Below are 16,314 nucleotides of genomic sequence, written 5' to 3'. Positions count from 1 at the left end.
ACTTGTAACAATGAAGATATGTTGGTAGAGGAGAAAGGGTCCAGGAGGGTCTCCCCACTATGACTCCATTTTTGTTTTTCAGTTGAGGTGGTACCAGCTTGGCCACTGTGTGGTGATAGTGATAGTGTAACAACACAATTTACAATTCATTTAGATGAGCCAAACATGAATTCATTCATTTTTTGACGAGTACTTAATGTTTTATTTCAATTCTTTAAAATTCAACTTTGTATAAAATGTGAAACAGATTTCCTATTCTATCAAATTCATTAATTCATCAATTCTAAGTTCACTCAAACCCTATATCTATCATCCCTTATTGAAAAATTCATCCACAATTTTTTTTACTCAATTCTTTGCAATTTTACTAAGCTAATTTGAAAAAAATCACTATTAAAAGTTAATTTTGATCTATGATAAAATATTCTAAGAAAGAGAAGAAGATAACTTTCTGAATAACAGAGTTATAAGCTGCAAAACCATGGGGTGATAGACACCAGAACTCTAAAGGAAGTAAGTCACGGGTTTCCTTGAGGGACACAGCTGACAAAGACATTGCTGTAGGAGAAAAAAATAATACTCGTGTTGATCCAAGGATCTTAGTTAGGAAGAAGCCTCAAAAACAATTTCAGTTGATTTAACTGGATTTTCTATTCCTTTAGTGGTTTCTATCATTACTGATTAGTTACTCATGTATTCATTTAAAATTTATAAGCCTTCAGAACAGACAGCAGACCTAGCTTATTCATCAATAAGAAGCATTTGAATTAACCACCACTTGACATTCTTTAGCAAGGCTGACTTGGTATTTAGGACAAATTAGGACTCTCTTTGCATACTGCACACACTACTGTGTCACTTACCAACAGAATGTTGAGATAATCCAAGCCAAACTCTCATGGTAATATTATTATTTTCTCTCATCAGTCTGCTCACAAATTTATTCTCATCTTCATCTTCTATGGTAACAATAGTTGCAGAATGATCTGTTGAAGAAAAACAAACTCTCAGCTAATTAGCTTTATGGAAACTAGGGAAGTGATATTTTTTCAAATGGCTGAAGCAGAAACTTATTGAGAAATTCAAGTTTTCACTAAGAAATTTAAGTTTTACACGGACTGTTTTTAAAAACTAGTATTTATGTCAAAATTTTAAAAGAACTTCCAAAAATTAATGGCTTCCAAAAAAGTTAGGAATATTTCTAGATGGAAACTTTGAATATACATGTTTGTATGTACATGTTTCTTCAAAATATTTATTTCGCGATATTTTTTGATCTTGGAAGCACCTAACTAGTGAGACATTTATGTTTGAATAGCTAGTCATAATAACTGGGGTATTTGATGGTAGAAATATGTGTCCCTCTATAGATTTTTAGCACTCTCTCCTTAACAACCATCTTGTATCATAACCCAGATTTAAACTTGCTTCTGTTAAAATGAAAGTAAAAGTGAATAAGTTTGGGATACTGGGGAACACTAGCCCTCTTTTTAATATCTTATACATAAATGTACTTGGTCATACCTATTGTAAGTTTCTAAATATAGTATAGAATTGAATGAGTGAATATTCCTGAAGTTTGGTAGGTAACCCTAAACCCACAGAGAAAATAGTGTTATCACCAGAATCAGGTTAGGGATAGAAATAAAATAATAACTAGACTTGGAAATCAATCCCAAATGGAGTCAAATAGTCTTCAACAGCAACAAACCCATCCATACTTGAACTAAAATATTTTTGTGGTGGGAATATTTTAAGAGGGGCAAAAGAAAGCCTTTATACCTTTAGAGAATGCCACATTATACAGGTGCTTTATATGTTACCATGTTTAAAATTATAAACAACCTATTAGACAAAGGCATTATCACCATTTTATAGATGAGAAAACTGAGGCTCAAGAAGATTAAGTAAATTGTCCAGGTTTACACAGCTAGCCAGTTACAGAACTAGAAAGTCAATCTCAATCTTTCTAACAATAAGACTACTTTTGAGAGCTTACTATTTGCAGGGCACTAGGCTACATTTGCATACATTATCACATTTCATTCATTTCTACAACAACCCAACCTGTCCTAACCTTTTGAAGTACTGTTTTCATTCTCACTGTTCAGATGAGAAAAAAACAATTGCATAACTTCCACAATGTCACTTAGCTAGTAAGTGTGGGAGCTGGGATTCAAACCCATACTTGTCTGCCTCAAAGGCTTAAGTGCTTAACCCACATTCTACATTTACTGCAAACCTTTCTATTTTCTCATTTAGGAAGAAGAGGCTTCTGACTTTCAGAACATACATATAGCTTACAATAGTTCTCTCATGTGTATACATGTATGACACACTATACTTCCCACACAAACGTTCCCATTATGCAGTTACACAGTAATTAGGAAACTTTTTAATCATTCAAGTGTTTCCACAACAATTAGCAAAATAAATTGGATAAGGGTTATCTGCCAGGCTAAATTGCTACCCAAGGATGCAGGTAAATAGCTTTGGTCTTTGAAATACCCTAGGTGGCTTCCCTAGAAGTCATTTTACAGTTTGACTGTAGGCTAAATATATCATGAGAGAGAGCCAAAATGGCTAAATCTGAAGACAAAAAGTCCTGTCCCTTATGGTGCCCAGAGGATGTGGGCCAATCCTACTGCACAAAGGCTGAACAACCTGTGCTTCTTTGCTTTTGTTACTTTGGTCAGGCTAAGCTTACTTATTAATAAGTAAGTAATGGAAAATCTTTAATTTTCTGTTTACTACTTAGCCAACTTTATAAAAATTCTACCTCTTAACCCCTTTATAGAGGCATATCTAGCTGTATTTAAAACCATTTCAATTCACTTGTCAGTTTTTTCACTTAATAGTTCACTTAGCAATTTATTTGTTTATTTTTAATTTTTTTTAGAGATGGGGATTTCATGGGCTCAAGCGATCCTCAAGCCTCAGCCTCTCAAATAGCTGAGACAACAGGAGCACGCCACCACGCCAGGCTGCTTAGACGTTTTCTATTTCTTCCTATTTAATTTCATTTGATAGTTTTTAATGGCTATTCCAATCTTCCATTGAGCTCCTATATCATAAAATACTTAACCAGTTCCCTACCACTAGACAATTAGGTTATAATGCTATTGTAAATGGCAAGTGCTTTAAAAATGCTTTCAAAAATATATCCATTATTTCAAATGATTTCCTAAAGAACAATTTCTAAGAATCAAATTATTGAGTCAAAGAAAACCAACCAATTTTACTCACCAAGTTTTGGACACAATTGTTCAGCCTCTGAGAAACTGTGCAACGCATGGTCAGACATATAACAGTGATGCCTGTACTGGATCCACTGTGACCCGTTCCCTTTTGCCACTGGACATCTTGATGAGTATGTATGAGGGGACAGCTCTTTAACTATAAAAATGTTAGATACAGCTGTAACAATGCAAAGGCAAAAGAAACTGCCTTTTAAAATCTCATTAAATGTCCCTATTTGAAACTTTCATTTTTGTAGGTAAGAAGCATTTAACTCAATACACACACCAGAAAAAGCCTCAGCCAATACTTTATAAATATACATTCTAATTAGTTTTTTGAATACCATTTTTAAAACTCAGATGATAGAGGAGGAAAGTACTTAGCCTTCTAAGATGGGTTTAGACTAAAGTAAAAACAACTAGAAATTCAGACTAGGAAAAGAAGCAAAGAGAGGCCAGGTAGGCCTGAAACTACTCTGAAATAATAGAATTATTTCTTTCCTTGTATTCCTTTTTATTTTGATAATATAAACCTAATTTTACCTAGACATATAAAGAACTATTTTAAAAAATCACACCCACAAGTGAAACACTGGTAATTTGTGTTACAAAACGCAATACTATCAGCAGTCAAATCTCTTAGAAAACAAAAAAAAAGTGGATGTGGCTTCTCCGCTTTATAAACTGCCCTGGTTTCCGCTTATCTTGTTTGATTTTTTTTTGGTGACTGGCCAGTATGGGGATTTGAACCCTTGAACTTGCTGTTTAAGTTGTCTAGTTTTTAATTGTGCCAAGTAACATAAGAAGCCTGTGTCATGAAGCTTGTGCCCTCTAACCCCTGTTACTAATTCTAACAGAAGAGCAAAGGAGAACTGGAAGGTAAACTGTCGACATCCTACTGGTGAGGCAGATATTTGGTATTTATATTCAAGGTAGATATTTGATTCTGAATCAAATATCTGACCTGATACCAGTTAGTGATCTCAACCCAAATTATTGCTCTGTAATGAATGCTGTGTGGTCTGCATGTTCTTCGGTACCTGAAGGCTCTGCTTTTTTCTCCAGGTCTGTTTAGTAGAGTTCTTATTTGTGGTCTCTATGATTCCACAAGGAAGACTGTTGCTATTTCCTTCCTCATCAAGAGGCTTTTTGTTGGCCCTTAATTCCTTCTTCTGCTTCTCTATCTTCTGTTAGAATCCAGGCTTGATCTTTTTGAACTTTAGTTACAAATATCTGATTGGTGTTTGCCTCCATTCTTTCCACTAATGCTACCAGTGTGAGGTCTAAAGTCTTCCCTCTCTTCAACAGCTGGACTCCTGGATAAGTTTTCCAGCTGCTGCTGATCAAAACTCATTTGCCAAATTCATCTGTAATTCTGAAACTCCTCATTAATGCTGCTGGTGGAAGGAGATGTTACTAGCAAGTTCTTGCTTTTAGCACCTTATAAAAATAGTTGACTTGCCAAAGGAATACTGCTGACTACTTGTTGTTGCACTGGGCTTAATCGGATGTTGCTTCATTAGATGCAAAGCATGTTGAACATTGGCTGCCACAGCATCACTAGGACTGGTGGACTTTTCTGAATGGTCTGAATTTTTAAAATTCTTCTTGCACTGGGAACAGATGGAGATGCCCTATCTGCAGAGTCTATTTGTTTCTAGTACAGCCTGCTGCTGGGCTGCCTTATGATGCATACATTTTTTTCTTTCTTCTTCATGAAGTTTTGCTTTCAACTCTTGTGTGATTTTTTTTTTTTTCCTGGCAAGGGTCTGCATTGTGGTAAGTTTGCTATATTCCTGTTCAAGAAGATCCAATATTTTTATTGTGGTAAAATACACATCACATAAAATTTACCATTAAGTACATTTACATTGTTGTGCAACAATCACTGTTATCCATCCCCAGAACTTTTATATCTTGCAAAACTGAAACTCTGTTCCCATGAAACAATAGATCCCCATACCCTGCTACCTCCAGTTCCCGGTAATCGCCATTCTATTTTCTGTCCCTATGAATCTGACAACTCTTAGGTATCTCATGTAAGTGAAATCATACAATATTTGTCCTTTTGTGACTGGCTTACTTCACTTAACATAATGTCTTCAAGGATCATCCATGCTGTAGTATGGGTCAGAATTTCCTTCCTTTTTAAGACTGAATATTCCTTTGTATATATACAGAATATACCAATTTTTGCTTATCAATTCATCTGTCAATGGACACTCGGGTTGCTCCCATCTTTTGGATATTATGCTGCTATGAACATGGTTATGCAAACATCTGAGCCCCTGCTTTCGATTCTTTTGAGTATATACACAGAAGTGGAATTGCTGAATCATATGGTAATCTTATGTTTTAAGTTTCTGAGGAGTCACTATACCGTTTTCCACAGTGGTTACACCGTTTTATATTCCGACAAGCAATGAAAAAGTTTCCATTTTCTCCACAGTCTTACCAACACTTGTTATTTTCTACTTTTCTGAAGATCCAGTTTTTTAAATTGGTTCTTGTATTATAGGGCTGCCATAATAAATTACCATACACTGGTGGCTTAAAACAACAGAAATTTATTTTCTCAGTTCTGGGGGCTGGAAGTCTGAAATGAAGGTGGTATTAGGGTTGGTTCTATCTGATGGCTCTGAGGGAGAATGTGTTTCATGCTTCCCTCCTGTCTTTTGGTGGTTACTGGCAATCCTTGGCTTGTGACTGTCACCGCAGTCTGCCTCTGTTGTCACATAGCCTTCTTCTCTCTATGTCTGTGTCTTCCTCCTATAAGGACACCATTATTGGATTTAGAGCCCACCCTAATCCAGTATAACTTCAGTTCATAACAACTATAATTACACTCACAAAGACTCTATTTCTAAATAAGGTCACATTCTGAGGCTTTGAGTGGACGTGAGTTTTTGGTGAGCTCTATTCAACCTAGTATAGCACATCACTTATGTTTGACCATGTTGTCATTCTCCTTCATCCTGTAAAGTCTGCTTCTCTGAGACGGATGTCCTCTCCATTTCTGCATGCTTTATCATATTTCTCATTTATTCTAACTGTTCTTCTAAAAAGTTACATTTTTTTTCTGTACCTAACAACTGAGAAGTCAGTTCTTAATTGTGCCTTTATTCCTCATTCTTTACATTATTCTCCCTTTCTTGTATTTACTTTTTACTCTAGTCAAAGTTTTCACAATTTCTTCTGCCTCAATCTGATCAATTCCAAATGTTGAATCTGCTCTTCGAGATTCTTCAGAGCAGAACACACGGTGAGCACTGACGACCAGAGGCTTCAGAGACCAATGCTGCAGCCATGTCTCTGCTGCCCACGGACCTTGCAGCCCCGTGTGGTCTGGGGCTTGTGCTCTTCAAGGCTCATGCTCTAACCACCAGGGGTGACCCCAAGTCCAGCCCCTGATGCCTTAGATTTTCAGGATCACGTAAGTTAGGAAAATGCGTGATTACACAAAGTTAAACAGACTTCTTTCTATAGAAACTCAGAATATGTAATATGGTAACTCACATAAGGTATTTCCAAATTTATATTCTGTGGAAACTGTTTTTAAAGTAGCATCTCAGCCTTTGGAAAACTTTGCTAAGTGAATTTAGAATGCACAAATTCTGGAGTAAAGTTTACCTGATAACAGAATGAAAGCCCTTGAGAACAAATTCCGTGAGTGGATATATTTGTTTCTATTGATAAACTATTAAAATTATTTTTATAGGATTTGTGGATAAACCTTATTTAAATAAAAATTTTTATTGAGTATTTAATCATCTGCATAAATTATGTCATATTTTAGTAAATATACAGCTATTAAAAATCAAGTCTTACATTTCGTAGGTTTATAACAAATAGCACCATCTTTAACAGAGTTGCATTTTTCATGTTTCCAAATTCCTTTGGGATACAATGCAACACAATTTCCAGGAGATTTTTGGCCTTTCCAAGGTATGTAGTCAAATTCACTGCCATCAGACCATTCAAAACTTGATTCACTTCCCTGTTTTAAGAATAATAGAGACAACCTGAAACCAGATGTATGAGTTCAAAAAAACATAAAGAACACGTACGTACTTTAAGTAACACTCCATTTCAATTTTTCTTATTTGCTTACAAGTACTGTAGGTCTGGACCTATTTGCAAAATCAGAGATTAGACTTATGATGCATTGATTTGGGACATTTGTTCTGACACAATTTAAGTAGGAATTTAACCTTAGAGACAGGGCTATTATACTCTGTCTCTACATTTATTTCTTTAAAAAATGAGTTTACATAAAACTCGAAACTAATTGACATGAAAATAGCTTCTGGGCCGGCCCGGTGGCGCACTGCAGAGTGCACCGCTTGGGAGCGCAGCAGTGCTCCCGCCGAGGGTTCGGATCCCATGTGGAGACTGGTTCCCGCTCACTGGCTGAGCGCGGTGCAGGCGCAACACTGAGGGTTGAGATCCCGTTGCCGGTCAGTAAAAAAGACAAAAAGGAAAAAAAAAAAAAAGAAAATAGCTTCTGCTTTTCATAATTACAGATTTACAATTCCAACCTTCGTATTGTTCTGCATATTGTTTTCTATGTTTCACAGTTTTGTGGTTTGTGTCTCTGACTACATTTTTCATATTACAGATGGCCATCAAGCAGCAGGGGGGCTAAAAAAGGAAAATACTTCCCAAGAAACTCAAAATGGGAATACTACTTTTGATTTTTCCTTGAATCTATAATCTTAACTTGCTATCTTTTTTTCTTTTATTTCCCCCCACTTTGTTTTAAAGATTATTTAAATTAAGCCTACAATTCTAATCTCAATAGATGACTATTTTTTGTGTACCAGACATTATTATAATACATAAATATGCCAATAGGATTCGAATAGTGAGACAGAAGATGTGTCCACCAGAAGATTAATCTTAAGTAGTACAAATTTCTAGGGGGAAAGTGGGAAGAAAATACATGTCTATTAGTCCTAACTTTATTAAAAATTTTAATTCGCTCCTTATATAAATTTTTGTGTTAAAACGTCAATGAAAATATTATTAACCTGATTTTACAGATGAGGAAATAAGGTTGCAAAGGTTAAATAACTTGCTCATGATTACTTGCACATAAACAGAAGACTCACCACTACTATTGAAACTCAAGTTTTTCTGATTTTATGCTATTTCCTTTTCACTAGCTTTCCAATTGGTCTCCTCCAAATATGCTACAGAGGTGTTGTTGAGATATTAATGCACTGGGCCCTTGGGATAGCCTGGCCATTTGTCCTAGTGTATCCTATAAATATAATTTTCTATTTGCTCTATGTTGTAAAAGGTAAGAAAGCACTATGCTATACAAACTGAGTCCCAAGATTTAATCTGATAATGTACTCTGAATTAATATTTTACGCTCAAACTCCCAACAACCCTCAAAGTAACAGATTTGGAAAATTTCTGGAAAGAAAAGCAAGACTTACATCATGACTTGACAGCCCGACCCATAGTGGATATCCATCACGTTTTACAATATCTTCCAGAAAGAGCTGGCCATTTTGGTCATGAACACTTGCCAAATGACCTCCACTTTGAGAACACATGTTTAAAGCTTCATACCATGTTACGGTTTTTTGAATAATATTATAAATACCATCTTCATATGGAATAAACTGTGGCAGTGTAGTATTATATTCTTCCTTGTAGTCAACTATAATATTTAAATTAAAGTGTTAGTAATTAAATTTAAATTACTTCAAATACATATTTTGGATATTATGCAATCATTTCAAAAGTTACATAAAACCAGGTTTCTTATTAATAAGAGAGGTCAAATGCATACTTTATTTTTCTTATTGCCACAGCACATACAATAGGTTCTTAAATATTACAGTTGTCTAGTTGATTAAAAAAAGGCATAAACAGGGGCCGGCCCGGTGGCGCACTGGATAGTGCGCCGCTTGGGAAGCGTGGTGGCGCTCCCGCCCGAGGGTTCGGATCCCACATACAGACCGGTTCCCGCTCACTGGCTGAGCGAGGCGTGGGGGCAACACCGAGGGTTGCGATCCCGTTGCCGGTCCCGGTCCAGTACGGGGGCAACACTGAGGGTTGCGATCTGTTGCCAGACACGGAAAAAGACAAAAAAAAAAAAAAAAAAAAGGCATAAACAAAGTCTTTCATTTGAGGAGCTCACATATTAGTTGGAGACAGAAATCAACAATGTCTGTAATGAGGGCAAAACTATTAACCACTAGGATATGTGAGACAGACTAGAGAAGAAGAGATTCATCTGAATTAGAGGAGTCAGGAAGCATACTTCATAAACCAGGTCTGGAGGGTTAAGTGAATTAAGACTAAAAATAAATATGTAACCAAAAAAAAAAAAAAAAAAAAAAAAAAAAAGGCATAAACAAAGTCTTTCATTTGAGGAGCTCACATATTAGTTGGAGACAGAAATCAACAATGTCTGTAATGAGGGCAAAACTATTAACCACTAGGATATGTGAGACAGACTAGAGAAGAAGAGATTCATCTGAATTAGAGGAGTCAGGAAGCATACTTCATAAACCAGGTCTGGAGGGTTAAGTGAATTAAGACTAAAAATAAATATGTAACCAGAAAGTAAGAAAGTGCTAAAAACAAAAACAACAACAACAAGACCACAATGATGAGAGTATTTCAAAGGGACATAGAAGCCAAGTGGCAGAGCTCCCAATAACCAAACTAGAACAATTTGAGCAAAATATTATATAATGTAGTATTTTAGATTATAATGAAATAAATAACCATGAGCCTATACTAGGTCTAGAGGGTTGGGTGAAATTAAGAATAAAAAGGAAGTATGGAAGTGCTAAAATAAATTGTGGTATTTATTTATACCACAATTATGAGGGTATAAATAAATGACTCAATAAATTTTTAAATAAGAGAGAATAGACAAATCTCCTGGCAGAATGCCACATAAATTATATATACTCCCTCATCAGGAAGGTGAATAACTCTCCACTCTGTAAGTGTAGACTGAGAATAGTGGCTTCCTTACAAAGGGTATATAATATGGAAAAGGGGGAAAAGAGGAAATTTACAAAGAAACCTAACAAACACTACCTTGAGCCAGGTGCTCAAGGTTAAAATACAATAGTTGGTACCGTTCATATGATGTGATGAGCAGGGCACTTTACACCTGTGCTCTTCCTCAAAAAAACTCAGAACCCCAATTATTTATGAGAAAAACATCAGCCAACCCAAACTGAGGTACATTCTACAAAACACACGACCAGTGCTCTTCAAAACCATCAAGGTCATCAAAAACAAGTGTGAAAAACTGTCATGGCCAAGAGGAGCCTAAGGAGAAATGATGACTCAACGTGATGTGATATCCTGATTGAAATCCAGAACAGAAAAAGGATATTAAGCAAAAACTAAGGAAATCTGAATAATGTATGAACTTCAGTTAATAATAATGTATCACAGTTGGTTTATTAGTTGTAACAAATGTACCTTACTAATGTAAGATGTCAACAACAGGGGAAATGGGGTATGGAATATATGGGAACTCTCTGTATTATATTTGCAACTCTTCTGTAAATCTAAAGCTATTCTAAAATGAAAAGTTTATTAAAGATGTAGAAAAGAAAGAAAGAAACAAGTGGAAACATTCTTGGCAGGAAGAAAACATAAATAAAGGTGCAAATATGAGGATGGACATATACTATACATGAGACCATTAAGAAATCAGCCTCGGCCGGCCCGGTGGCGCACTGGATAGTGCGCCGCTTGGGAAGCGCGGTGGCGCTCCCGCCCGAGGGTTCGGATCCCACATACAGACCGGTTCCCGCTCACTGGCTGAGCGAGGCGCGGGAGCGACACCGAGGGTTGCGATCCCGTTGCCGGTCCCCGGTCCGGTACGGGGGCAACACTGAGGGTTGCGATCCATTGCCGGACACGGAAAAAGACAAAAGACAAAAAAAAAAAAAAGAAAAAAAGAAATCAGCCTCAATGAGAAAAAGATGCTTACTGAGCACAAATGGGGAAAAAAACGAGGGCTGAGAGGAGGCCTAGAAATTAGGAATAGAAACTGATTTCTAAAAAGTCCAGACATTTACATGGACTCAAAGTAAATGATAATAGGGAATCCCTGGATATTGCTGGTGGCGGTGGCCTTCAGGAAGTTACTCTGCACCACTATGAAGGGAGACATCAGCTGGGATGCCATTGTGTTAGGCTCCGTGTTAGCAGAGGGCTTACAGCAAAAGGGTAGTAACAGTTTTTAAGCTGTGAAAAATTTAAAACTAACATGCATTTTGTCTGGAATGTTAAAACTCTACCCAAACACACTTCCTTATTTCTAAAAATCCTATCCATCCTTCAAGGCCCAACCAAAGTTAACATCCTCCTGAAGGCGTTCCTTGATTTTGTTACTCCTGTTTTCATTCATGTCTTTTGAATTCCCAACAAGTTTAATTGTATACCATAGAACCTAAGACTAACCTACATAAAACAATAATAAAGAATTTAATGCCATCTCCTCAACTACATTTTACTCCTCAAGGTCAAGACCAGACACCAGGGACCATGTCTTTTCCTTCCTCCGTAACCTCTGCAGTGCCTCACATAGGACTGAATTCAAAAATCACGGCTGCAAGATTCTTACTAGTGGAGCTCATGGCCTTTTATATTCCCTTTCCCTGGAGTGGAAACTCTACATTGGCATACTTACCTATTTCAATTTTACAAGCAAGAATGCTGTGCTGGTGAAAATAAAGCGTTTCTTCAATAACATTAAAGGTTTGAATATCCCAGAAGCCATCAGTACTCAAACCAGCCCAAAACTTGTCATTTTTTATAGTTGGTCTTCCTGTTCTCCAGTTTGTATATGCCAGCATGGTCTTATCAAACCACATGAGAGAATCATCTAGAGAAGAACATTTTTTTTTCTATGCTTAGAGATTAAATCAAGTCGAGTTAATTATAAGGTTAATATTTCAAACTTGACTAATTTTCTTTCTCTTTTCCCCAACTTCTAAAAGTTTATGATTATGTATATCCCATTAAAATATTTCCTGATTATAATAGTAAATCATAGGTCATGCTTATTTTTAATTTGGAAAATGCAAATTATAAACATGATAATTAAAATTTATCTATAATTCCATCACCCTTCAATAACTTAACATTTTGGGTTTTTTTCCATCAAACGTTCATTTCTCTTATATATGTGCTTAGTTGCAGTGGAAACAAACATAACTATTTCATTTTAGAAAATCATTGATATATTACAAAATTAGTGACAGAAATCTCTTCTCTGGACCTAAAATGCTCATAATTGTGCACATTTAAGGTCAACTGATTTTTAAGAAGGGTGCAAGAGAATTCAATGTGGAAAGAATAGTCTCAACAAATGGTGCTAGACAACTGAATATCCGTATGCAAAAAGATGAAGTTGAACCCCTTCCTTTCACCATACACAAAAGTTAACTCAAAATAGATCATAGACCTAAATGAAAGAGCTAAAACTATAAAACTATTAGAAGACAATATAGGAGTAAGTCTTCATGACCCTGGGGTAGGCAAGCCTTCTTAGATATGCACAAGTGGCACACACACAAAGATAAATTGGACTTCATCATAACTAAAAACTTTTGTGCTATCAGGAAAGTGATGGGAGAAAATATTTGCAAATCATTTACGTGACAAGGGACTTATATCCAGAATATGCCTGTATAAAAAATCCTTACAGCTCAACAATAAAAAAGACAAATAACTTAATTAAAAATGGGCAAAACATCTGAGTAGAAATTTCTTCAAAGATGATATACAACTAACCAATAAGCTCATGAAAAGATGCTTAACATCATTAGCCATCAAGGAATTGCAACAGAAACCTCAATGACTTGGGCCAACTAAGACCTACTATGATGAATTCATCATCTGCTGGCAACCCAAGTCTTATCTATCGCTTGATAGTTTACTCTTCGTTGGATGGATAAAAACAAATGTTGGCATAGATATGGAAAAATTTGAACTCATACACTGGTGGGGAATAAAAAATGGTACAGATGCTTTGAAAAATAACCTCGCAATTCTTCAAATGGCTAAACAAAAAACCCAGCAATTCCACTTCCAGATGTATACCCAAGAGAAATGGAAACATATGTCCACACAAAAATTTGTACATGAATGTTCAGAGAAGGATTTTTCATAATTAACCAAAAATGTGAAGACAATCTAAATGTCCATCAACTAATGAATGGATAAATAAAATGTGGTATATCTGTAAAATGAATATTATTCAGCTATAAAATGAAATGACATCCTGCTACATGGCTAAACCGTGAAAACTTTATGCTAAGTAGAAGAAACCAGTCACAAAAAAATTCACATATTGTATCTCATTTATACGAAATGTCTAGAATAGGCAATCTGTAAACGGCTGGGAGAGGGGAGGAAATGCTAATGGTTATGGTGTTTCTTTTTGAGATAGTGATGGTTGCACAACTCTGTGACTGTACTAAAAGCTGTTATTTTGTATACTTCAAATGTCTGAATTGTATGGTATGGGAATATGTCTCAATAATGTCTTTGGAAAAAAAAGTTGCTAGGTCTATTAAAATTATAAATTGGTATGAAGAGTAAGGCCACCATTACCTACACATACCCAGTGTTGTTCTGGTTCTTTCTACCTTTCACTGGTACCATCTCCCAAGGCAATACACCTAATCATCTGCCTGCAGCAACAACACACTAGAAATACCTCACACATGATGTGGTTCCTCCTTGCTGCAGTATATCGCCTCATGTCCCCCACTTCCTCTGTCCCTCTCCCAAACTTTAAAATTATGAATTTCTGACCAATATGACACACAATGGTATATTTCTAAAGTTGCTATAAGCACAGGTCACTTTTCACGTGGCTTGAAATATTTCTCAATTGACATATTGTGGTTGCTCTTAGTAATTTCAATTCATGGTCCTACTGTTGAAAAGTCAGAATGTTTTAAAAAACAAAATCCTTCGTATAGATGCTATATACAGTTAGGCATTCTATAAGTTTACTGAAATAGTTAAAAACAGTGACTTATGGATGTAAATAAATAAACCAGTAAGAATTAGATTTAAAACAAATTTGCTGTTTGCTTAAAACATTTTTCTATGTCCCTCTTATGTCTGTATATTTTAATAGACATTGTTATTTATACATTTTATAAAAGAAGTTAAGAAAATTAAAAAGAAGTCTTCAGGTTTGAAAATACTTTTTCAGAATACAGAATACATTTTTAGTTGTTTCTGATAGTACAATTACACATTTCATCAGAGGGTACAATTTAAATCTCGATATCTTAGGTGTGGTCTCCACTGTTCAATACAAGAACACTGTTTCTTCAGTCACTTTCAGGTAAAGCCTGGGAACTTTCCACCTTATTTCTCTTCAATTTTTTTCTCCGCTCCTAAATTTAAGGGTACTCAAATGTCACGGAAGAAAAGACTTGGGCCAACTATTTTCTACTATGATGAACTCATCCTCAACTGGCAAACCAAGTCTTATCTATTGCTTGATAGTTTACTTTTCATTAACTCACCAGCAAACTAAACATTTAAGGAAAACCTTGGCAACTGTAAAAAACAGGTTTGGGGGCCGGCCCGGTGGCGCACTGCTACAGTGTGCCGCTTGGGAGTGTGGTGGCGCTCCCGCCGAGGGTTCGGATCCCACATACAGACCGGTTCCCGCTCACTGGTTGAGCGAGGTGCAGGCGCGACGCCGAGGGTTGCGATCCCGTTGCCGGTCCCGGTCCGGTACGGGCGCGACACTGAGGGTTGCGATCCGTTGCCGGACACGAAAAAAGACAAAAAGGAAAAAAAAAAACAGGTTTGATAGCAAAGGAGAAGCCTATTTTCAAAATGGTCAGATTTGAGTAATTTAGCTTCTTTTCCTGTGCCCCTTATTAAGGTAAATGTATACTTTTGCTGCTTTATGCCCACAGACACAACACCGAGGGTTGTGATCCCGTTGCCAGTCCCGGTCCGGTACGGGCGCAACACTGAGGGTTGCGATCCGTTGCCGGACACGAAAAAAGACAAAAAGGAAAAAAAAAAACAGGTTTGATAGCAAAGGAGAAGCCTATTTTCAAAATGGTCAGATTTGAGTAATTTAGCTTCTTTTCCTGTGCCCCTTATTAAGGTAAATGTATACTTTTGCTGCTTTATGCCCACAGACAGATTATTTTTCCCTAAGTCCAAAAATTCTATGATTTTCAGGACATCTCTGAGTATCTTTCTAAATTAGTCTTGTTTCCTCTATATTAGACTCTCTGCTTTTAAAAATTTCATATTAATCATGTTTTGGATTTGTGGAATTTACTTCAAATTTCAAATATCCTATCCCATGGTCAGACCATGTGTCTCATTTTCCTAATGTTTACCATATGTATACCTCAAGCCAATGCTGTAGGCCCAAAGGTGCAATATTAATAGAAGAGTGATTCTGTTCTCATTCATCCCACATAGTTAGTAGAGAAATAAAGTAAGTACTGGAAATTTATATGGGAGTGTGGTCATTTTTCGTTAGTCTTGATTTGCTAGAAAGAAGACTGGAGAAAGTAAATGATTTTCCATCATTTAAGCTTGGTGGTAAAGGTGGCAACGGCAGAGCAGAGAGCATAATTATACTTTTGTGTATTGATAAACATGTACTTTGAAGAACTATACTTTTGTAACTTGATAAATAGGTTATAAGGAAGTATGAATATAAATAGAGAAAACTGGAAGATTTACAACTTACTTTCATAAGTTATTCCTAATAAGACCCATGAAGCCATGTAATTGAAATATAGAAGTTGCTCAAGAACAAAGTTATTCTCCTTTTCATTTCGTATACTCAGAATATGTGAGTTTGGATCTGTTAAATAAAAAATAGTCAATAATTTTAATAATTACTTATCCAGAACACTTTATGTGATAGATTTAGAAAATTTTACTTTCCAGTTTAATATAACCTAAAACTAAAACAATATTAGAAAATCAGAAAGACTAAATTAATTAAATGAAAACTATCTTGTACTTAAATGAATAGGTTAAGAAGTTTTCAAACATTTTCATGTTAACTTTGATCTTATAG

General features: G+C 36.0%; 1 protein-coding gene and 1 pseudogene across 3 annotated transcripts in view; both read right to left on the bottom strand.

Moving 5' to 3' along the window:
- The window catches only part of LOC103582238 (CD302 antigen), a 120,765-nt gene that overhangs the window by 41,384 nt on the left and 63,067 nt on the right, over nucleotides 1–16,314 (bottom strand). For all 3 annotated transcript variants that reach the window (XM_008563892.1, XM_008563897.1, XM_008563904.1), the window contains exons 28-33: nucleotides 15,979–16,095; nucleotides 11,920–12,114; nucleotides 8,684–8,910; nucleotides 7,068–7,236; nucleotides 3,247–3,396; nucleotides 864–986 (exon numbers count right to left, since the gene is read on the bottom strand). In XM_008563892.1, the coding sequence (XP_008562114.1) occupies nucleotides 864–986; nucleotides 3,247–3,396; nucleotides 7,068–7,236; nucleotides 8,684–8,910; nucleotides 11,920–12,114; nucleotides 15,979–16,095 (981 nt within the window). The remainder of the gene's footprint in view (nucleotides 1–863; nucleotides 987–3,246; nucleotides 3,397–7,067; nucleotides 7,237–8,683; nucleotides 8,911–11,919; nucleotides 12,115–15,978; nucleotides 16,096–16,314) is intronic.
- LOC103582309 lies at nucleotides 4,603–6,611 on the bottom strand (annotated as a pseudogene).

This window comes from Galeopterus variegatus, unplaced genomic scaffold, assembly GCF_000696425.1.
Source record: "Galeopterus variegatus unplaced genomic scaffold, G_variegatus-3.0.2 Scaffold178, whole genome shotgun sequence".
In the NCBI taxonomy this organism is placed as follows: domain Eukaryota; kingdom Metazoa; phylum Chordata; class Mammalia; order Dermoptera; family Cynocephalidae; genus Galeopterus; species Galeopterus variegatus.
Note: the sequence above shows the minus strand (reverse complement) of the source record. Positions and strands in the feature narration are given on the sequence as shown.